The sequence below is a fragment of the Perca flavescens genome, chromosome 20 (genome assembly GCF_004354835.1).
Source record: "Perca flavescens isolate YP-PL-M2 chromosome 20, PFLA_1.0, whole genome shotgun sequence".
Classification (NCBI taxonomy): domain Eukaryota; kingdom Metazoa; phylum Chordata; class Actinopteri; order Perciformes; family Percidae; genus Perca; species Perca flavescens.
In genome coordinates this window covers 32857288-32881021 of record NC_041350.1, presented here as the reverse complement: position 1 = coordinate 32881021, position 23734 = coordinate 32857288, and the positions used below count along the sequence as shown (strand labels likewise).

General features: G+C 41.0%; 1 protein-coding gene across 1 annotated transcript in view; it reads right to left on the bottom strand.

Moving 5' to 3' along the window:
- apoba (apolipoprotein Ba) overlaps nucleotides 1–23734 on the bottom strand; it is a 75044-nt gene that overhangs the window by 12232 nt on the left and 39078 nt on the right. Inside the window, exons 18-25 of the mRNA XM_028565182.1 lie at nucleotides 22764–22911; nucleotides 21890–22083; nucleotides 21527–21699; nucleotides 21257–21432; nucleotides 20760–20881; nucleotides 18268–18641; nucleotides 5117–12673; nucleotides 4896–5007 (exon numbers count right to left, since the gene is read on the bottom strand). Of these exons, the coding sequence (XP_028420983.1) occupies nucleotides 4896–5007; nucleotides 5117–12673; nucleotides 18268–18641; nucleotides 20760–20881; nucleotides 21257–21432; nucleotides 21527–21699; nucleotides 21890–22083; nucleotides 22764–22911 (8856 nt within the window). The remainder of the gene's footprint in view (nucleotides 1–4895; nucleotides 5008–5116; nucleotides 12674–18267; nucleotides 18642–20759; nucleotides 20882–21256; nucleotides 21433–21526; nucleotides 21700–21889; nucleotides 22084–22763; nucleotides 22912–23734) is intronic.

The following is a 23734-nucleotide window of genomic DNA, read 5'->3' as shown; positions in this document are numbered from 1 at the left end:
TATATCTTTCAGAGTTGACATTTCCGACCATAGATCTGTTTTATTCAGTCTATGCAGTAGACATATAGGCCCTCATTTATCAACCTAACGTAGAAACCAGCGCAGATATGAGCGCAGAAATCATCTTACGACAGGCTTCACGTGGGATTCATGAAAAGTTCGTATCACACCAATCCGAGCGTAAGAATGGTCGTACATTGATAAATGCGGCTGCTGGAAACGATCGTCATTTAAATATCACGCCCCAATATATTCTGGGTTTTGAGGCCTCGCCCCTACAATTTACGACATGGCGAGACGTAATCCGGCTGAGAAGCAACACTTTTCAGAGGTGGAGATTGAAACCCTGATATCTCTGGTTCATTTGCACTAACGTGTGTACTTTTTGGCAGCCTGAAAACTGGTATTAAAGGCTGTAGAAAGAATGCGGAATGAAAAGAGATCACTGATGCGGTCAACAGTGTTGCCGTAGTAAATCGGACTCCAGCTGAAGTTTAGCCTATTTAATTTATACATCCTTGACACATTTTCTATAGTCCTAATAGTAATATACAGGCTTCTATTGCAATCTATTAGGCCTACATGTAGGTGTACCTATAATTAAATAAACACACGGTAGCGGAGTTTATGCAGTGTCTTTTATTTTACTCGTGTTTGTCGGAACGAGGCAACAGCTGAGGGAGAGCGCGTGTCCTCCGCCCCCCCGTGCTGGACCCTGTCTCCTGACAGCACAGGGGCTGGAAAAACAAGCCAAAATAACTTGGTCAATGGCAGAAATAAATCATTCACTTGAAAGAGAAACAAAAACCTGAAGAATAAATAAAAATGTTGTGCATCGTCATGTTTCCTGTATTGAATATCATTGCCAAACATAACACTATAGGCTACATTTTAAAAGTGAGGAATAATATCCTGTCTCCTTCATATAGCCCTCAGTTGGTGGCTGTTCTGGACACTGCTCTCTGGGCATCGGGTCATCTGGCTCCATCGCTACATTTATGGCACCGTGTTTTCCTGCGAGATGTTGTGCAGAACCCCACAGGCTAAAACAATGTTGCAAACCGGCGCATAGAGGTCTTCTAAAAGAGCCAGATCTGCCATTGCTGATATGTGATCAACTGATGACTTCTGCTTCTCCTGTTAAACTGATTATATGCTGCACCGCAAGTCCACACTGACTCGAGAACTTGCGTACACGAGTTCAGACCAGACGTGAGATTTGATCGCAGCCTACGCTCACGTCGAAATTGATAAATGCCGAGCTTTGCGTAGGAATCGGCGTACGCCCGTCGTACGCCTGTTTTAGGTCGTACGCACGTTTCATAAATGAGGGCCATAGTTTCCCACTGGGAACCCAGAAATTCGGACATTCCACGTTAAATTGAACACAACATGCCCAGGCCCCTCGCCCATGCATGCCCTCGCCTGGCATCAGGGCGTACGTCAGAAGAAAGCGGCAGAGTCCTATTTGATTATGACTGTCAGATAAAAGCAAGTGCCTCGCAGTGGAAGGTGGTAAAATATGTAGACAATTTATTAAAGGGAAAAATCCCACGAATTTGAAAGTACATTTGAGAAGCGAACACAAGGAGGCTAACCTAGCTTACCTTAACAAGCAGTGACAGGGCAAGGAGAACGCAAAGCCCCCTTTCCCCGAAACAGAAGCTAACCCCGGTAACGTTACGGGTATGGATGTATGGCCAGGCAGCATGACGGAGAAAACCGCAGGACAGAGAACACTACAGGCGGGCCTTCACCGGCGACCCGATAGCTGCTGGTTACGCATGAAGACTAAAAGCGTGAGGAAGCGTTGGTTAATATGTGTTGATACTGGGATGTCTACACAACCGTGTGAGTCGATTGACTTAAATAAGTTCATCACTTTACTTGAACCAAAGTTCAAAATACCTGTTGATGTACTCTTCTTTAGTCTGTTGGCTATTTAGGGTTTTTTCCTGGCACACGTTGCTAACACATTTTGCACTTACTGCTGTGTCTTGTGTAGACTGTTTACATATTTGTGCTCATCATCATATGTACATTTTATGTACTGGTGTTATTGTTGAATACATTGTGAATACATATTTCTAAAATTGTATGATGTTTTTGTTGAGTTATTATTATACTATATATACTTATATATTAATACTTTTTTCTGACCTTTTTTAATCTTGCCCCCGACAAATAACCCATATTACTAAAAAAGACTAAAACTAATAAAAACTAAACTAAAACTAAGCATTTTCAAAAAATAAAAACTAAACTAACTAGCAAACCCGCTTTAACAACTAATTAAAACTAAACTGAATTTGAAAACACGGACTAGTCCATTTCATTGTGAAAGTAGGGGTGTTGACCTCTCTCAGCAAGCAGGGCGCCTGCAGCTGCTGGGGGCGCTGATCTGCCAATTCCCCACACAGTGAAATGACCGATAACCCCAGTGTTTCCTCTTTTTTTAGCAGTGGGGGCAGATCTGTCGGAACCTCCTCCACAAACAAATATATTTATTCACCTCTATTCACACCCAATGAGGCATATTTTCATTTCGTTTTGATTGAACTGTATTTTTGAGGAACTGTAGGTCTACAAAATGAATTTTACAAGAAATTCTTCATAGGGAAACCAAAATCCAAAGTAGGCTATAGTATAGAAACCATTCATAATGAAACTAATTGCATATTTGCCTCAGTGGCAAAGTTGGCAGCCTTGCTGTGTGCATTTGATTTTTCTTGGCTTTCTGAAAAATAACTCCAAGGCTCGGTTATAGGGGAATTCAGAAAGAGGTGGCCCATTAATGCTGAGTAGCATACATGCTACTACATGGTACCCCTGTGGCCTGGCCTTTAAAATTGTTTTTAGGCTATATACATTACACAAAAGGCAAAGAAAATACAATCGCTTTTACCTATTTTGGCCATTTTCACGGTTTTGTTTTTAATCTTTTGTGTGGTTGAAGATGCATCTTGGTTGCTTAGTAATAATCATAGTCTCTGTCAGAGAAACTTAACTAGCGGTCTCGAGTAACAAGTGTGGGCATTAAGGGCATTAAGATGGTAGCCTAAGTGGGCAGAAGAGAGATAGAGAAAGAGGAAGCAGACGTGTTGTAGATGCAACCGGAGCAGAGTTAGTGGTTATTCATTTTATAACATCGGCCCTGGAGGTAACGAAGCGATCAGGAGAGCCATTGAACATTTTAACAGCTTATTAACTTGTTGCCCCATGCGCTGATGCGCTCATCTGTTGACATTTCCGAATGCCTTCCTACAGTTGCTTAATAAAAAAAAGGCTTTCCACACAAACAAACGTAGCCTACATGTGTTATTAGTATAAGGAAAAAAATGAGATTTTAACTGTGTCGGGCTTGGACACAAATTTCTTAATGACTGTCGGGCTTGGGCCGGATTTGGTCACGGCTCTGTCGGACGCGGGCCGGCTCGGACAGAAAAATTCGGCCCGATCCAGACTCTAGTGGGCATCACCGATGGGCCGAAGGCAAAGCCAGAGTCGGTAACGCAGGCTATGGCGTGGATGGACTCTGTTCTGAATCAGAAGAAAAGCACCGGGCGCTCGCTCTGTGAAAGGCGCCGTAGGCCTACACGTAGCCTAGATGGCCGGTAGCTGTCTACATGTTCATATAACTTTATACATGCTACAACTGGCTGGAATCATTACACACATCTTCTCCAAGGAGTGCACCAGCTGTAAAATGTCCCGGAGGAAGTTCATGCAGCAACTGGCAGAGGAGCTGAGAGCGGACAGAGTTTATGGAGGAAAAAAAAGTGCAGCGGCGCACTGTCCAGTTAGGTTAGGTTATAAATGTTAAAATAACATAGCCTACTTTTAATTGTTATTTGGCTGGAATTATGTTGAATGAATTTCCCCCAATATGTTTCGGGACATGAATGTATGAAATAATCACGGTTTAGCCTACTATGACATGATATGATATCAAGGGCGTTGTATTGAATCAACAGCCACGTGCAATTTAGCTAGCAGGTGAAGGTGAAACTAAAAATGTGCAAGCACTATAGACTAATACAGGCTTAAGTGAACTGACAATATAAGTTAGGCTATACTACTTACAGTTCTCAAGGATGCACACATGCCATCTCAACCGGGTCCTCCGGACAGCCTGTCTCTTTTTTTCTTTCTCCCTTTTCTCTGAGTGGCACCCACTCGCGTTGTGAAGGACGTGTCCGCGCTATTCTGCGATTCTCTAACAATCACTGCTGATAGGCAGCTTTTTTATGATACCGTGGCGGGAGAAATATAACCGTGGCGGACCGCCACTTGCCAATCAACATAGAGGAAACACTGAACCCCCAAATAATTAAAATAAAGAAATAAAAACCACAATATCTAGTGAATAAATGTTGATTAATGAAGTGGTAAAAATACCAATAACAACAAAACGGTACAGATTTTTTGCTGCAGTTCCGATTGACAGAAAATATATGTGGTGCAGGCTCTAAAGATACTTGTAATTGAAATACATTTGTTTAAAATCTGTGCTGTGCGTCATAAAAAAACCAGAAAAATGTGTGTTCATACACAAATCAATAGATTAAATTTGGACTATTTCACAAATTGCTGTGAGACTGGGTTGGAGAGAAAGAGATACAGGCAGAGGGACAGACAAGTTTTAATTTTTTCATTTTTTTTGTCATTTTAGACTCATATATAGCTACCCACCCCCCTCCACCTTTAATGCTCTGTGTTTTATGACCCACCCATACACCCTACCACCATCCTACACAGACCTGAGCGGTCTTATAGAGCAGCTGTCACTGTGGTGCATACAGCAATAAATACATGGGATACATATACATTTCAGTGCATTACGTTTTGTAGCTTTAGACAGAAGGGTTCATGAGAACAGCATGGTATACACCTACCTTAGGTTTTGTGCCAAAACATGTTGCCAGTCGACATTTATATCACTGTGAATAAAGTTGTACTTCCCACTTAGCTTGATTACTCCATTATCAAATCCAAGGGTTGCACTGGCTGAGGGCACATAAGCAAAATAAAATATTATATAAATTGCAATGTCTTAGATCTAGTAATTCGTACAAAATTATCTTATCAAATAAAGTAGAGTGTGTGCCTATCTTACCAGAGAGGTCATATTCCAAGAAGATCATGGTAGAAGTACAAATTGAAATCAGCGAGGTTACAAGATTTGAGTCCTTTTTCTCCACATTGGCAGTTGCTGATACATTATAAGTAGGGGAGGAAACGTTCAGAGTGGCCATGAGGGCTCCAAAAGCTGGAATAAACACACTTGAAGGCAGATTTAAGGTAATTTCAGGGATTTCAATTTTTTGCTTTGGGATAACGATGGTTGGAAGTTGGAAGTTGGAAATCTGGTTTGCGATTTCATTTAGGCTGATGGTGTGCTCTTCAATTGTAAGGGAATTTGGTAGTGTGAAAGATGAGACTGTGATTCCATATTGTGGCATCTTAAATGAAAGGAATGACATTTTCCCCTGTAGATACTCTGTTTCAATATCGTAACTAGGCACTGACATTTTTGGCAAGCCAGGCAACATGATTTCAAAGTCTGTAGTGGTGATAACCTTAGGGATGGTAAGGTTCTTAGGATCAATTGTAAAGCGTTCCACATGCAAATTGGTAAATGGCACATCAAAGGCTGGAACTGAGATTGCAGGGGGAAGAGTGAGAAAATCAGGGACATCAAGGTTTTCAAATCGCATCCTTATGGGGTATGGGATTTCTTTTACCCAAGAAGGCACTGCAATACTAATCCCAGGGATGATAAAAGTGATGCTGTTTTCAAATAGTTTGAATGGAATTGTATACTCCTGGCCATCCATGGTCTTTGTGTACACAATGCTGGAAGACATGTTAATGAATTGTAAGTCATCCATATTTGTGACCTGATCATACTTGAAAATATCCCACAGGGTCTTCTGATATACAGGAAGCCTAACTGACTTCAAGAAAGCTAGGTGGCCTTCCAATGATTTGGTGAAGTCCATGCGTACTTCAGATTTATCATTGGACACAAGTAAATCACAAGCATGGCTAAGCGATGCCAGCTGTTCCTTACAACTCCAAGTGAAAGACTGCTTATCTGAGCTGATGACAAGGTTGATGCTCTGAATAAGTTCAGCACGACCCAAACTACTTGGCTGACTTCCAGCAATGCTCAATGTAGTCTTGAAAGTTGTTAAAGGAACAAAATCTAGTTCTCCCTTAACAATGTGCTTTCCATTTGTGTTGAAATTTGTGAAATCAACATAGTTATTACTGGTGTAGCCAACGGTTGCAAACATTCGCTGCAAGGAGACCTCAAGAGCCACGTTCTTATTCATGTTAAACTGAAAAATGTTGTTTGAGCTTTGTTTTTGATTTTCCTGTTTGTCAATGTTTGAGTTTAAGACAGTCCTGACAGTTGAACGGAAGCTATTGGCATTTAGGTAGAAATTAGCATCATTTTCTAGATCTCCAGCAAAGTTACAACTGTCCATTATCATTATGTCTGACTTTCCTTGGGTAGAGGTCTCCAGTGACACATAGTTAGAAATTGCTTCCAGTGTCCAGTTCATATCAATGTTTCCTTTTCCTACAGACTCAATCAGAGGAATGTTAAACATGTAATTTAGTTTTTTCTTGGAAACAACATTTGGCTTGGTCTTGGTATTTCCGGTGAGTTCCTGATTCAATTCTAGATTGAGGAACGAGAGATTGATTTTAGCAGTGTTGGCTACAGAAGCTTCCATGCTCCTTTTGGTGAGACTAACAGCACATTCATGGTTTGCCTCCACATTGTTATGCTCCAGGGACACAATGGTAGCCAGTTTTATTCCTCTCTTCCTTGTCAAACTGGTGGTGCCATCAATTTTTCCATTCAAAATGTCAAAGACAGATGTTGAAGAAGCTCCGAATCGTGCAACAATGTCAGACTGGTTGTAAAGGCCAGCATTAGCACTTAAGCTCATAATAATAGATTTGAAGGAGAAGTCACAAGTTATGTTACCCATAGCTGGGATCAAAATGGGGTTCTGAATGGCTGGTAGTGTGAAAGTGGGCAGCTTTATTTCACTTAAAGTTTCTGGAACATGGATGACAGGTAACTCCAAAGATGGTAGCACAAGGGTATAGGATGGAACAGAGAAACCCAGTGCTGGAACTTTGAAGCTTGGTGTGCTAACTTCCTTGGGAACAAAGTAGCTAAAGGCCGGCATCTCAGCCCTAATAGAAGAAACCTCAATATTTAATATGGGTATTTTGTATCCAGGGACAGTGAAGATTCTAGGAGGCAAACTAGAAGTGTCTATTTTGTGTTTGATATACTGTAACTTTGCTTTGTTGTACGAATCCTTTAGAAGTGCAACTACTCCGTCTCTACATTGTTCAAATTGAGCTTGGATAATGTGGGTATTGCCAATAATTGTATTGTAAATTGGTTCAAGGTGTAAATCAAAGCTGTGTGTATCAGGGTTCTTGTAGTAATAAAGCTTTAGATTCATATCGAATGACTGTTGAGGAGTGGTAAGCAAGGTTTCAAATCCAGCATTTTCCCACAGAGAAAGGTGTTTGACCTCAGGGGTTTTAATTGCGAGATAAGGTACAGTTATCTCTGGGATAGATAGAGGAACAGTTAAAAAGTCCAAATTAGCGTCTCCATTAGCTGATGAGTGAAATAAGATTTCCATTTCATTGTTTTCTGCTGTGAAGTTGTGATTGTACTTGTATTGGTTGAATCTTGCCAAAGTAAACCAACAAGCACGCTGCTTCTCAGAGTTTAGTATGACACCATAGTCATGCTGGAGATCCACCTTTCCAGTAAGTTTCAAGGGGAAGAACATCTTTAAGTTTACTTTATTCTTAACATCAAGCACAATCTCAAATGGATGGGCCATGAATTCCAGCGAGTTGGCCATGAATCCACTCAGACTTTCAGTGAATTCAGCATCATGAGAGGCTGTCAACGCAACTTTCAATTCCCCAACATGAGCCTCTCCATTTAAAACCACAACACTCTTCTTGACAGATGGAAGTTCAGTTTCACATCTTGCTTCAGCAGTGATATGGCTTAAGACCACTGATTCAGCAGTCAGTGTTTGCTTAGATTTCATGGCCTTACAGTCTGCTTCTCCTACAAAAGTTAACTTGGCTGTGCTAAAATTGATGTTGAATTCTACATTGCTTTTGTATGTACCTTCATCAGAGTAGTCTTGAATGGACCACTTTCCATTACCAGTAGTTTCACCGGTCACAGTTATTCTGCCTGATTCCATTGTGGCTGCTATATTCTGTTTCATTGATGCCTGACTTGAAGTTTCAATTGACGGGATGTCCAAGATGTGGTTGTAGGTTGTGTCTATGGCTACAGAGATTCCATTCTTTAATGTAAGTGCCATATTGTTGACCAAGTCTGTCGTGTACATTTGGGTTGTGGCCTTGGTAGTGGTCTTAGCAGAAGCCTCAGCAGAAGAGCCAGTGAGTGTCAAGGATCCTTCATGATCAATCGAGAAGGCCACAAATGTAGCTTTCACTTTTTCTGTGAATAGCAAATTCTTCATTCTGGGAGCTTCCAACTTAGCAGTGGCTTCAAAGCTGTATTCAAGGGGTTCAAAGGGTGATTTTGCATAAGAAGTAATAGTGGCTGTAAACCGTGGGCTTTTTGGTGTGGAAGTTGAGTTCTCAATCTTCCCTGTAGTTTCAAGAGTGTACTGAGGGGAGTTCACTCTAAATTCTCCATGTAGTTTGCCAAAAACTGGGACACAAATGTCACTGGGAATCTCAGGCAATTTGATCTCTGGAATTGGAAGCATTGTGATTTCAAAGCCATTCAGATTTAATTTGGGGATATTGAAGGCTGGAAATTTTATTTCGGAAAGAGTTATTTCTGGAAAGGTGAGATCTGGTAGTTCAGATAGGTAAAGAACTTTAAGGTCACCAAAGATTTTCTCAGGATCAGGTGTTTGGATTTCAAATGCTTGGATTTTGTCAAGGATTGCAACTATATTTGCTTTGATCTCATCAAAGTCTATGGTGAAGGCAGGAATTGTGTAGGATTTGAGGATGGTGAACTCAGGGACTGAAATTTCAGCTGGGATGCTGATTTCTTGCAGTTTGTTCAGGTTGATTGTAAAAGCTGGAATGACAAGGTCAGTGAGAGGTACAGTAAAAGTGGGAATTTCAATCTTAGCTCTCTTCAGTGCACCCATAACTCCATCTACAGTTTGCTTCATCTGGGTGATGATCTCATTGTCATTGGCTACTTTTCTGATCTTCTCCATCAGTTGGTTAAACTGTGCAGAAATGTAGGACACTCCATTACTGTAGGATTGGCTTGCCCTTTGGAGGTAAATGTTCATTTCATTGCTGATATTCATGTCAAGGATTCTTTGTTGCATGTCCTCAAGGATATCCTGCACTTTTAACTTGATGTCATTGTAAAATGTAGTGTCAATCACTTTTTTCAATTTCTTTAAAGCGTCAGCTACCTTTGTGTTTTTGAGTTTGTGCAAATATGTGAAGATGGAACTTTGGATCTCTCTAAGAAATCCCCTAACTGCCTCAATTTTTTGCACAATCTCATATGTTTTAATTTGTTCATTGACATGGTTTGTTAGTTCATTAATTTTCTTGTTAATCTCATTAACAAATGCACTGTAGTCAAATTCCTTGATTGACTTAAGCATTAAAGAAATGCATCCATTAAGGTTATCAATGCTTTTCCTAAAATCAATTTCTCTGAGCTGGCTTGTCACACTATGCAGAAGTTGCATAATTCTATCATAAACAAATTCAAAGTTGATAGATTTCAGAGCATCTACCATTGATTGCACAGTCTTATCAATTTTGAATTCCCTGATTAGAATTACTACCTGATCCATTAATTCTTTAAATTTATCATCAAGACTGTATTTTAAAAGTAGATCCCTAATGTAAAAATACACTGTATTTATTTTGTTGGGGATTTCATATTCATCAATCCAGTTGACAATAACATCATTCATAGATTCCATCATATTTGCTATGTCTGAAGAGGGGATTTTATATGATAGCTGTTCAACATACATGGCCAAATCAATTGAGAGAAGATAATCCTCTAATGTTTGTAAAAACATGTTGACTTCAAAGTTCTCAATGGACTGCTTCATTTTGGACAGTATGTCTTTGATTTTCTCCAAGATTCCATAGTTAGAATCAAGTTCTCGCAGCCACCCTTCACTGCTTTCCGTGAGCTTCTGTAAATCAATCTGTCTGATTATGTCCTCAAAGGCATCAAGTACTTTAATAAATGACTGCTTGATTTCATACTTTTCATCAAAGGCCCGAAGCTGATTTCCAATTTTTGAAAGTACATTTGTTATCGTGTCAGCAAGGTGTCCGGCCTTGACATAGTCTTTGACTGTAAGGATGAGGTCGCTAAATTTGGTGGCAATGTCCATTACCGTATTTTCCATGTTCTTTCTCAAGTTGTTCATCGCAACCTCTAAGTCATCCATTGTTAGAGCAAACTCATGGATTAAATGATCAAGTTTTGCTTTTATCTGATTCACTTTGTTCTTTAAGTCAATTTCTCGCATGAAGTCACTCACTTGCATGGGTAGCTGATCTAACTTGGCTTTAAAGTCAGTAATTCTTTGATTAATATCTAAATTGTTGAAGGATTGTTGAAGCAATTCTAAGGCTTGTACAAGTGTGTTCTTGAGCTTCTCAAAAGCAACAGGAAAACTCTTAATGAATGGGATGTTAATGATATGACAGTCACTGTTCTTATCGTACTTGATGAATCCAGCCATACTTAATTCTTGTATTTCAGATCTCTTGTCTTTGCTTAATTTGCTGAAAATGTCTGTTAACATTATTCCTGAAAACTCAAATCCAATCTTCTCAAGATTATTGTAAGTACTGATGTCCTGGTTATAAGCATGGTTGTTTAGTCCAGATTTTACTTTCCAGGTCAGAGATTGGTCACTTGCTGTCAGGAGGCCATCAAATTTGTTGTCCAAATTAATGGAAGACTCCCCACTTGAAAGCATATGTGTGATTGATACCTGGCTGTCATGTGAGTATGCAAGAGCTAGGGGCTCAGCTTTAACCAACAACTTGCTGTAGAGCTGTCCAGTGTGCTTCCCGTATAGATTAATTTCTCCATCACTGTTGATAAGAGCATCAACAGTGAGGCTGAAAGGCAGTATCATAGTGCGAATGGTGCTGTCAAAACGTAGAGGTTCAGAATATATTCGTGCCTTACAGTTTGTCTTGGAGGAAAGGGCAGCAAACTCAAGTTCACAGTTGTGTGTTAGCTGGGCATCCATTACATTACCAGACATGCTGTGTTTTATTGTACCAGCCATATTATCATACTTAAGTTCATAGATATGATTCATTTTGTGTTCTTCCCCATAAGATCCCTTCATCCTTCCACTCAGATCCATCTTAATCAGCTCAAGCTTCATGTGGCCTTCATTGTTCAAACTGACATCATACAACTTGAGATCATTTGTCATATCAAACGATATAACAAATGGTTTCATATCAACATTGGTGTCTTGCTTGTAGTAAATATCTTCACAGATGAAGTTGTTAGTCTTGGAGTGCAAGGCTAGGGTCCACATAGTGAGCGTCAGTGTGTGGCTATTTTCTGTATTCATCTGCTTCAATGTTCCCATTGTATTGCTAGTAAAGGTCAGAGCCCTTTGGTTAAGTAAAATATCAATGTTGTTTCTTGTAGTTGCATCATATGCATGGCCCTTAAGGACACCATTCAAAGAGGCTACCACAGGTGTGATTTTACCCTCAATGCTTAGCTCTCCTCTGCTCTCTTCAGCCATCACTTTGGTCCCAAAGGACAGGAATGCTCCATTGTTGTCTATCTCACCACTGAATATATTCTCCACCGTGACAGAGCTGCACTGAATGCTGTTAGTTCCACTTGTGGTCAGACCATTTCTACCAATCGTAACAGAAGCTTTGTGCAATCCATGACTTGTATCAAAGGTGAGGGAACCTTCAGAGTTTACCTCAAGTCCATTTGAATCCAGGGATCCTGTTATAAGTGAGTATGCCCTATTTGTGTCATCATCTGCCTGTGACTCAATTGTGAGGATGGCCATATGGCTGGACCCACTAAGCTCAACTTTGTTATTGAGCGATTTACCCATGGCTGTGGCAATGGCATTGCTCTTTAGGGTTAGTTGTGCATCTTTATACTTGAGCTCTGCTGCATGCTTAATAACATCCTTCTGGGCATTGGTTTTGAACACAATGTTCAACTCAGAGTTTGCATAGATTCCATGTATCATGTTGTGAACTTCAATAAATGGCGAGTTGATGTGCAGGGTGGACTCTCCTCTTCCTTCTCCATCTAGTGGATGTAGGTTGTAGCTGTGGGTGTAGGAAGTATTGGTGTAGAATGAACCTATTTTAAGTGATCCGTCCACGGTGCCATCTCCTGAAATTGCATCTGAATCTAGAGCTGAAGTTGACTGAGCAGAGTAGTAAAGAGAGGCTTGCATGCCTACTGGACTAGAGGCTTCAATCTTATAGCTGGCTCTTGCATTCAATTTGTTGGTTACCTTTAAGGTTTCTAAGACACTGAAGCTTGTGTCAATGAGGCTATGGCTGAAGGAACTATTCAGAAGATACTTGAGATTATCATCAGCTCTTCCTGACATCATCCCAATTCCTTGAAACAGAAAGAAAGGATATAATTATCAGAATCTGTAACAGCACAGGCAAAGATGTAGAATAATTTCTGAAAAACACATGCTTAATGCTAATGCTAATGTTATTTGCTGCAATTTATTAAAAACTCTTAATATAAGCGTGTGCTCCAGATCTCATCTTTCCCGATGGAAGGTCAGGTTCACAGAAACAAAATTTTATTTTGACCAACTATAGTAAAAAAGATTTTGAGATCTTATCTTATCTTATCTGTCATGCCACTTTTTCCTAGTGAATATAACAAAAGCCCACTCCATTATTCAAGGTGCTTTACTTGAAATACTGTACAAAATTAAGTCTGGGCTGGGATTGCCTCCACAGAGCTCTCACACTAGAGTTTGACTGACATGGCCAGGAATGGATGCACACGGCTTTCGCTTTCTGATGTGACAAGCAAACATGGAGGTGGATGAGCGGATGACGGCTAGCAGAGCTGACAGCGGCTATACTGCTCCAACTTTGCACAGCACGCTACCCGGGGTGCTCAGATGAAGGTTACTGCTGATTAACATATCACAAAGGAAGGGAAAGGGTGGAAGAAAGGGGAAGTAGCAACAGCGATAACAGAGCTAGCAGTAGTAATCAGAGTTGGTTACACTAGCTCAATGGTTAGCTCACACTCTCTACCTGGCTACCGCCACAGAGCGGTGCACATCTGTGGTGACGTTAACCGACCTGACGAGGATGTCGGCATTATTAGCAGGTAACCACCGTATGAGTCCCATTCTGCTGCAGAAGAGTGAAACGGGCAACGCACAGTGCAGAGGGGTGACAGGGTGCCGCTAGAGATGCACCGATTGACCGGCCTGTGACCGGAATCGGCCGATTTTCACGTGACCGGTCATGACCGGCGACCTGCTGGTCAGTCTGACATATGCCGATTTTATGCCGGTCAAATTCACTCAGGCGGCGCATGATTAACATCGCGCAAAATCAGCGCACCTCCGCTCCATCAGCTGTTTCTGAAATGTCATAAAGTCGTAATTATGCGCGGCTCTGCAGATCAGTCTGCTCTACACAGAGTTTTTCTACTGATTATTATTATTCCGCTTCTTCTTCTTCTTTTCCGCCTAAAACTCTGACTGCAGCCTAAACCGTACATTTGGTCCAAAACCCCGCAAGGACCTCAGGCGCAAAAAGTGACCCATTTCCACCACTAGGTGGCGCTATAGTGGACAAAAACGCGTTTGGCCCTATAACTCCCCGACATTCAAAAACCATACATCCACGCGTTCCCTGGATCCAACTAAATCGCGTGATATAGGCCACGGCCATTTCCGCCTAGACTTTTATGCGTGAAAAATCGTGATTTATCAAAAACCTACTTTTTCGAACTCCTCCTAGACCGTGCAACCGATCTGCACGAAACTTGGAACCTAGCATCCCCAGACTGACCTGACAAAAAGTTCTAAAAGGAATTTTTGTACGATAAAAATTGCGCATAACGCACAAACTAATTTGTGTAGCTAACTATGAAAACACCAACTTTGCCATATCTTAGCCAAAATAAATGCTATCAACCCCAAACTTTAGATTATTCTTTGCGATGACCCTCTGGAGGTACCCCATGCGTTTTACGAAAATTGGTCACTAGGGGGCGCTAGAACTACAAAAAGTTTATATCTCATGAACGGCTCAGCCGATTTATACAAAATTTGATGGGTACCATCTGGGGCCAATCCTGAAGCCATCTCTAGAATGGAGTACCGAGGAGTCAAAGTGGGCGTGGCTTATGGGACCCAATGTGACCCAAATCTAGATTCACCACTTACACTAATGTAAACAACTTAAAATTTTCAGGGTAGATGGACAATGGGCCATGGATCACAACTACCAAAAATTACACATGTGGACCACTAGGTGGCGCTATAATGTTTTTTTGTTATTAACTCCCACAATACACATTGCACATTAGAAATTCTTACATCGACGTGTTCCTTGAATCAAGCTGAATTACCTGATGTAGGCCACGGCCAAGTTTTTTCGCAATATCGCGAAATGTGCAAAACCAACTTTTTCGAACTCGTCCTAGGCCGTGCGACCGATCTGCACGAAACCGAGTAGTTAGCATCTCCAGATGGACCGGACAAAAAGTTATGGAAAGAATTTTGCTACGTTAAAGTATGCCAATTTAACAACCAAACAAATTTTCCTAGCTAGCTACCACACACGTATCATATTATATCTCGGTTAAATTTAATGTTATCAGCAAATAACTTGAGATCCTTGTTCGATATTGCACTGCGATACTCTCTACCAAATTTGGCGAAGATTGGCCTTTAGGGGGCGCTATAAGCAACGTTTACTTGTTTCACCCAATAACTCAATGCATTTTAATGGGAAATTTGCAATTGCAATATCTCTGCCACAGTAAAAGCAATCAACACAAAACTTGTGATGCCCGTTCGGCATGCCGCTCTGAGGCACTGTACCAAATTTGGCGAAGATCGGCCATTAGGGGGCGCTATAATCAACATATAAGTGTTTTGCCCTGTTAATCAATGTTAATGGGATATTTGCAATGGGAATGTATCAAAGACCTTGCAGCTCACACGTCTTAATATTTACTGATGTTTACCTCCTACCGTTACCTTTTGGTTTTCGCTTTTGTGTGCTCCCCTGGTGTTCTACAATAAACAAACTTCCTAACCCACCTGACAAAGTTTCTACAACCTTCACAGTGGACAAATGTAACTCTTTTCTCCACTTTTTCAATCCAAAATCAACACCATTCATATGCGCTGATACCATGCAATTAAACATTGCAGTTGGTGCTAAGTGGAGAGTCTGCCATAGTGTGATTGGTTATGTCGGTGGCATTAATTCTTAATTTCCCACGAAGGTGATCGCGGTTACGTGTCAGTTAAACTTCTCATCTCCAATCCTATCTGTATTTGTGAGAAGTGGCGCTGTCCTGAGTTGAAAGCCTACTTTACGGCTTTGTTATCGAGTTCATAGGCGGGTGTTTTCGTGGCGGCCGCTGTCCATTTCTTAAGGTTTTGAAATGCAAACAACTTTTGAATTATTTTTTTTTTAAACGACGTGCGCCTGTGAGCACCCATGGAGGAAAACGTCAATCGGCGCCTATGACACCATTTACAACAACCTGACCACCTCCCCTGCTCTTTCAACCACCACACCTGCCTCCCCCCCTCCACCCTCTCAGTCACTCTCTCATTTCTCTCTGCTGTCCCCTGTGGTCAGGGGGGTTAAGAAGTTTGTTTATAGTAGAGAATTGTTAAAAGTAGTCTGTATATGCATGGAGATGAACTGTTAACCACTACATTTGCAACGGCAGAGTACCCCAGACCTTGTGCATCAAACCTCTCGATATTCACCAACGTTTCCCACATAATGCTTCGGGTCCCGCATTGGCACAGCTTCGCGGGTCATCGGGGGCGACTTGCGCGGCTCCCCGGGGCGTCACGTACGACTGGCATCGGAGGCGAATGGCATCGGAGGCGAATGGCATCAGAGGCGAATGGTATCGGAGGCTTGGGCCCCGTCATAACTGCTTGCAGTTCTAGTTTTATTTGTATTTGTTATACTTGTTATATATATATATATATATATATAACTAGAAAGTTGTAATCGGTGCATCTCTAGTTGCCGCCAACCAGCTAGCCAGCGAGACATGAACACGAAGGGAGGGACCAACAGTATCAACAACCCGTTCTCATTGCTAGGTCGTCAAATACAGACGCCAAAGGAAGGTACTCACATGCACTAACTTGCATGTGCGGCTGGACCGGCTACCAAAACAATGTAAATGGACTGTATTTATATAGTACTTTTCTAGACTTAAGGACTACTCAAAGTGTTTTAACATAATACAGGAACCTTTCACCGTTCACACACACATTCATACACTGATGGCCGAGGCTGCCATAAAAGGTGCCACCTGCACATCACATTCCAAACATTCACGCAGCATGAGAAGCAATTTGGGGTTCAGTGTCTTGCCTAAGGGAACTTCAACATGTAGAGTACAGGGCCAGGGCATACCTGCCAACATTTGGTTTTCAAAATACGGGAGATTTGTGCAGGGGCATGGCGGCGCGACCGGGGGGGGGGTTACTGTTAAGTGTACTGTAAGTCTGTGCTACCAACATTGCCATCTTGAGTTCAGCTTGCTTCACGTTTTCTGTCTGTTCTTTCATAATGAAGGATGAAATCTCCTGCGTGCCCTTATGTGCCTCTTCTGCGCGATGCTGCCACTGTGTTTTAATGTGCAGGGTAATGTCATTTTCCCCGCCGTGCGCTACATAAAAATTAATGCGACACACCTTACAAAAAGCATGGAGGTTGTCGATATGACTAGGTAAGATGCATGTAAATTGGTGCGCCCAACATGTTGAAATTTACAGCTATATTTCGATTTCTTTGCAGGAACACCGCCTTCACCTGCAATCTTTATCGGCTCGCTTTCGGGTCTGAACTTTCTGCAAAGCTTGCGCAGACATCAATTGCGCACCTGGGTTATAGGTTGCCAGGTTGAGGTGACAAACGGGTTGAAAATTGTATATGGTGTTAGGATGCGTTTCATACAAGATCTGGCAACTGGACAACATTAAACGAACATATTGGTCTGATTATTTATAAAGGAGTTTGGGCCATGCAAATTACGTGAGTTTACTGGGAGAAATAAAAAACCGGGAGAGGTCCGGGAGATAGGGCTAAAATATGGGAGAAACCCGGGAAAAACGAGTGTTGGCAGCTATGGGCCAGGGATGGACCTTCCGATTGAACCCCAAATTGCTCCTGATGCTGCACCATCTGTGCGTTTTTCTGATCACCAGTGTATGAATGTGTGTGTGTGTGTGTGTGTGTGTGCCTGCCTGTAGTGTCTAGCTACATTGTGTAAGAACTTGTATATGACAACCAACTGAATATTACTTTCTAGCCCCTCCCATTCCAAGCGTGTTTTAACTCCCACTATGGCCATATTATTCCAAGACGTAAGACTACGTCCTTGAGTGTTCCTTCCAGGGTAATAATAGTTTTACGTTATTTTGGTACCATTTCCTTGCTAACATCAGCTATCAGGTTCCCAAATATATGCAAATTAATGTTAGTAAAGTATCAGTGCTATCGTTATTCTGTATATTGTACAAGATAAATAGTGTAAGGCAATGTTTACAGCGTAGGAGAGAAGCAACGGAGGTTTGTGTTTTTAATATATTTCTCTGAGCAGTATGAACAATGTCAATGAAACCGAAATTAGCTGTTAGTATCTCCATCGTTCTAGCTGTAGCTAGTCTGTGTTACAACTGCACATGACATGAGTTGTCTGCCAGGGAAATCACGACACATATGATTACGTTTATGTTACAAGGTAGACAATCCTTTTTCACCGACGAGAATACTTTGATCAGTTGGTGGAAGTAATTACACATGAATGAGCGCATATTTGTGAAAGAACAAAGGAGTTTTTGCTAAGAATCAACTCAAAAAATTACACAATGGAGCTTTAAGATTAGAAAAGCATAAGTGCAATCCATTGACACAACGTACACAACCTATAACGATTAATTGGTGTTTTAAGAAAATGTTTACCTTCAAGCTTGTATGACAGTAGATGAAAAGGTGATTGGGCCATAGCTTTGTACTGTGCAATGTAGCTTGGGACATCAACAGTGTTGTTGCCCCCAGTGATGGAGCCTTCCCAGCTGTAAAAGTTGCTGTTGATCTTGGTGGATGCTTCAGCTAGACCGAGAAGAGGGACAGTGAAATCCAAAGAAGGCGGTATAGTGAAGGATGGTAGTGGATAGTTTTTGGCAGGGATATATAGACCTATCTTTGGTAAATCTATAAGGGGAATAGAAAGAGTGGTTGGTATGTTTATTTCTTCTGACTTTTTGCCTCCATGTGGAAGAGGAAGTGAGATGGCCATCTTATCCTTGTTGAACTGGTATCGGAACAAACTGTCACTGTTGAAGTAGAAGAGAATGCATGATCAATATCGTTCCAATTTTAGACTGCATCTGGAGTGACATATGCTGATCCCCTGCCGACACTGGCCACTCACTACGCTGACCTGTGCCGGTTCTGTTCCACCGGCACACCGTTTAACGGCAGGTGGATGTGTTAACGTTAGGCAATGGCCAGTGACAAACACTTAAAGGTCCCATGGCATGAAAATGTCACTTTATGAGGTTTTTTAACATTAATATGAGTTCCCTCAGCTTGTCTATGGTCCCCCAGTGGCTAGAAATGGCGATAGGTTTAAACCGAGCCCTGGGTATCCTGCTCTGCCTTTGAGAAAATGAAAGCTCAGATGAACCGTTTTGGAATCTGCTGTTATGAGGTCATAACAAGCAAGGTTACCTCCCCTTTCTCTGCTTTGCCCGCCCAGAGAATTTGGCCAACCCACGAGAGAGACATCATGGCTTTCAAATGAGAAAAGTGGCAGTTGGTTAAGGCCACACCCCCACCCTCCACCTTGCCCCTCCCACTCTCCTCCTCAATAGCTTCAGACACAGAAATGTTAGAGGGAACTGAACATCGCCGCTAGTCAACACTACAGTTGGAAGCAGGTTAGCCTAGCGTTAGCTAGCAGCTGGAGTAAACATGATAAAATGCTGGGAGCTAAACGGTGTAAAAGTGTGTCTATATTTCACTGGAGTGAGTCTAACACCAGACTGTAGCTGCCATTGTCTGAAAAACACAGAAGAGATGTAGCCTACGTGTCACCTTTTTCAGCCCTTCTGAGTTTGCAGGTATGATTTTAATATAACATTATTATAGTCATATGATTTTGTCCCCGCGTTTTAGAGTTAAGCTGTTGTCCTTAATGGCATTTCGCCCCCTTACATCAGGGGTCTTGAACGTTTTTTAAGCCAAGGACCCCTTAACTTAAAGTGAGATGTAGCTGGGACCCCCTACTACATATTGTATGAAATTAAGTTGCATATTAAACTGTGCCTACAATAACTGTTAGGGTAACCTAAAGCCTTCTTACATACCTTTTTTTCATAAGCTATTAAAATATTAATTGTTGGCATGATTTTATAAATCATATTTTAATGTTACATATGTGGGCTGATATCTTAGTGACTACCTTACCTATAGGCCAGTAAGCCTATCATCAGTGGGAATTTATATTTGCTAATAATATGTTGGAATTATGTTAAGGCATTTTATTTTTATTTTTTTTAAAGACTCAAAAATGTACAATAATTTGGAGGCCCCCCCTGCAATGACTCTGACTTTTATACTTTAAGTAGTTTTGAAACCAGTACTTTTACTTAAGTAAAAAGCTTGAGTTGATACTTCAACTTCTACAAAAGTCTTTTCAAACCCTAGTATCTATACTTCTACTTGAGTAATGAATGTGAATACTTTTGACACCTCTGTGCAGCTGTAGTGAGTGGCATGTGCTGCCAGGGGATTGGCTTATGCCTATACCACCACCGTAGACTGTATAATTACAGTATACATGTATTTATATGTCTATGCTAGCCGCCGTAGACAGTCTGACTAATCAATAACAGTAAGCCAACTAAAGTTAACCAAATAAAAGGCATGTACGGTTACACGTTTCTCTCATCTGTTCTGTTGCTGGGATATGAGTGATGCTTTTAAAAGGAAAGTAACGTTAAGTAATTTTATATATCATCAAGCCTAAATTAATATTAGGGCTATAGCTAACAGTCTGACTGTTAGTCTCTCTGTTACGGATATAACAGAGATTTAAAGCTAACAACCTTAGAGCAAACAAAAACTGTACTTTAAACCATAATAAAATACAATTACTTTTGGCATGTTTAATAGTAGAACGTGATCACACATTCCATCATATAAAACTCCACATTGCGGAACATTAACCAGGCATACATATTACAACATACATTATCTATTATTCACCATAAGGCCACTTTGAATTCAATCTCGGCACTACTGTGCATCTGAAAATGTATTAACAAACTGGGTAGGGAATCAGAGAACAGAACGAGTACTGTAGTATAACTGAACTGTTAAATTAGGGTTTATGCGCAGTAATACCTGAAAGTAATGTTCTTAAATGACCAGATAAAAATAAAACTCACGACTGCAGAAACAGTTTCTCATGTAGAGCTGGCAGGGTGAGATCTGAGATGCTCCTCTTACTTCGCAAGTTTGCAAGGTAGGGGATGCTTGCTGTCAATTTGTCTAACCATATATCACCTGCCTTCAGGGTGACATAGAGATAAATTACATGTTACTTAAAGCAAAAACTGTAAAGCTTAAAAGCACTCAAGAAAATACGTAATAATGAAGACAATATCTCTGGTTCTGCTGTATCAATTTTTATCCTTATCAAGACCATCAATGTAAAAGTGCAATGCTAAATCAGAGTACTTAAAACTATGGTGAACATGAAGTTTCATACATGGCATTATACACACCAAATGGCACTATCCACCCTAAAAACTAGTATGTAATTTGCCCATAGGCTAACTTTTCACCATAATTCTTAGTTTTTGAAATGTTATGAAAAATGACAAATCAGAATGATAAACGCAAGCTCCTTGAAAAAGGTAATAAATAAATGTCAAAGCACTACCTCAATTCCTTTGGTCACTATGTGACGCAGTTTCATATCAGTCTTTGCCACTTTCTGGTCCAGGATATGATCGATGAGCTGTTGCAGCTGCCTGTGATGATTCTCTATATTTGGGATCAGTTTCTGAATCTCTGACTTCAGATGTGATTTCAGTTCCACCTCAAACGTTTCATCATCTGTAAAGAGAAAATCTGAATGTACCCACACATACAAATTTAATGAATGGATCTGTTGTATGTGTTAAAGCTGTGACTGATGGCTGACAGTTACTGTATTTAATGGAAGCTTTCTGTTGGTAGGATGTCTCAGGGAGGTTGATGACCGTCTCTAAGTCCATGAACACATCCTCATCCCTCTTCAGGGTTGCAGTGACAGAGGCATCAGTTTTCAGAGATGGAATGGCCATCTGGAGTTGCAGCATGGCATTCTTCATCATGTCAAGTCTACATTAAAAACAAGGACAAATAGGTGGGTAAGATTTCAGTTTCTTAATTATTTGCATTTCCTGGGATGTTTCTCATCAACTCAAACCTTCTAAAACCAAACTGTCTCAAGAAACCAGACAGCACAGCTGAAACTTCAGCGTTATCTATCATAAGGAAGGATTGATGGTTTGTTTATAGAACTATGTACCTTGAGTGTCCAACAAGAGTCAGCTGTGGGATGTTCCTGTTGGTGACATCAATGGTGATACCTCTCATCTTCTTTCCTTTGGCATCACTATCAGTTACAGCCAGCTTGATGCCTGCTTCCACATCGTAGTCAGGAATGACAACCTCAGCGGTGAGAGTGTTCTTGTTGCGGTTGTATCTCAGAGCTACAGTGGCCTCAGATGAATCGTACCCTAGTAGCAGCAGTATTTAAACTCTTTAGTCAGTTTTTATTTCCATAACAGTAGCAACTGGTGGCTTCAAGATCTATTAAGGAGGTGCCCATATCAATGTCATAAGCTTTATGTGCACTTAGGAATGTAGTGTAAGTAAGGCTTACATTCATTCATTTATTCTGGACCATTATGGTTCCAGTACATTCCCGTACCAACCTGGGATGGTTACGCAAAACCCAGGATTATGTTCAACAAAGCCAATGTCTAGAAAATTTGGCATATGTGATTTGAAATATGGCAGCTATGGTATGGTTAAGGTTAGGGAAAGTGTTAAAACTGTGGTAAAGGTATGATTAAGTTTAGGCAACTAAAACCATTGGTTAAGATTAGGAAAACATTGCAGTAGTGTTACTAAAAAGGTGAATTTTATTTGCAAGTCTGTCATAAGATAAACTTGCATGAAAATAAGATATGCTGCATGCCCATCTATCACTTCAAACTCCACAACCTTACTTTGCACCTCGCTACATAATAAGACACACTACTTCCTGTATTGCCACTCAACGTAGGTACTGGATGTAAATTGTGGATGTGGAATTGTCCCATGTGGATGTAATTCTTAGCTATACTGGGCTGGCCCGTTACATGCATGCATGCTCACATACACACAAACGAGCACACACACAATCTTATAGTACCTTCTGCCTTAAGGGTTAGCGTCAGAGAGTCTACTTTATGCCGACCCTTTTTACCCTCTCTGAGCGTTTCGTCAGTGATGGTGGCAGTGTACTCTGAAACTTCCCCTGTCGGCTGGATTTCAACTGCAAACCTGAGAAAACAACACAGTTTTAACTTTCTGGTCATGTATTTTAACTATGTACAGTAGTTGGTTAAAATCATAGAGTACTGCGTTAATATAACCAATTACAGTAAACTATTTACATATCAGCTACCCAACCTACTTAAAGAAAAAAATGTATGTCCTCCATGTGGGACGTGCTCTGTTAGCCACATGGGGACGACATCAATAACATGACTGACTGCATCACAGAGTACATTAAATTCTGTGAGAACATCACCATGCCCTCCTGGACTGTACGCTGCTTTCCGAATAATAAGCCATGGATCAACAGTGACCTGAAGGCAGGGCTGGGGTAAAAAAAATCAGCCTTGGACTTTGGACACCCAGACCAGCCCACCACAATCAGCCAGACATGTCTGTCCTTCAACTCATGTACATACCAGCAGGGTTCAACATTAGCACCATTTGCCAGTCAAATTCTGGTAAAATACGCAAGTGGCTGGTAGATTTGCTTGCCTCACCAGCCAAAAAAAGTTAAATTTTAACATTCACTAGTATTTTGGCTGGTGGATGAAAAGTTTATTTTGCATACCAGCCCCTTATACTCTCACTAATCTGAGTAGTAAGTAAGAGAGCTTACTAACCGCTAACTTGTCCTCACTAAACCTGTTTGAGTCATGATTCTTTCACTCGAGTCTTTAAATTGACTCATGAATCGCGAGTCTCTAGTATCATTAACTCGGATAAGTTGAGTCCTACTACAATTCAATTTAAAATGATAACAGCACCACACACAAACCTCTTGCAACATTAGCTACTACTAGGGTTGGGTATCGTTTGGTTTTTTTTC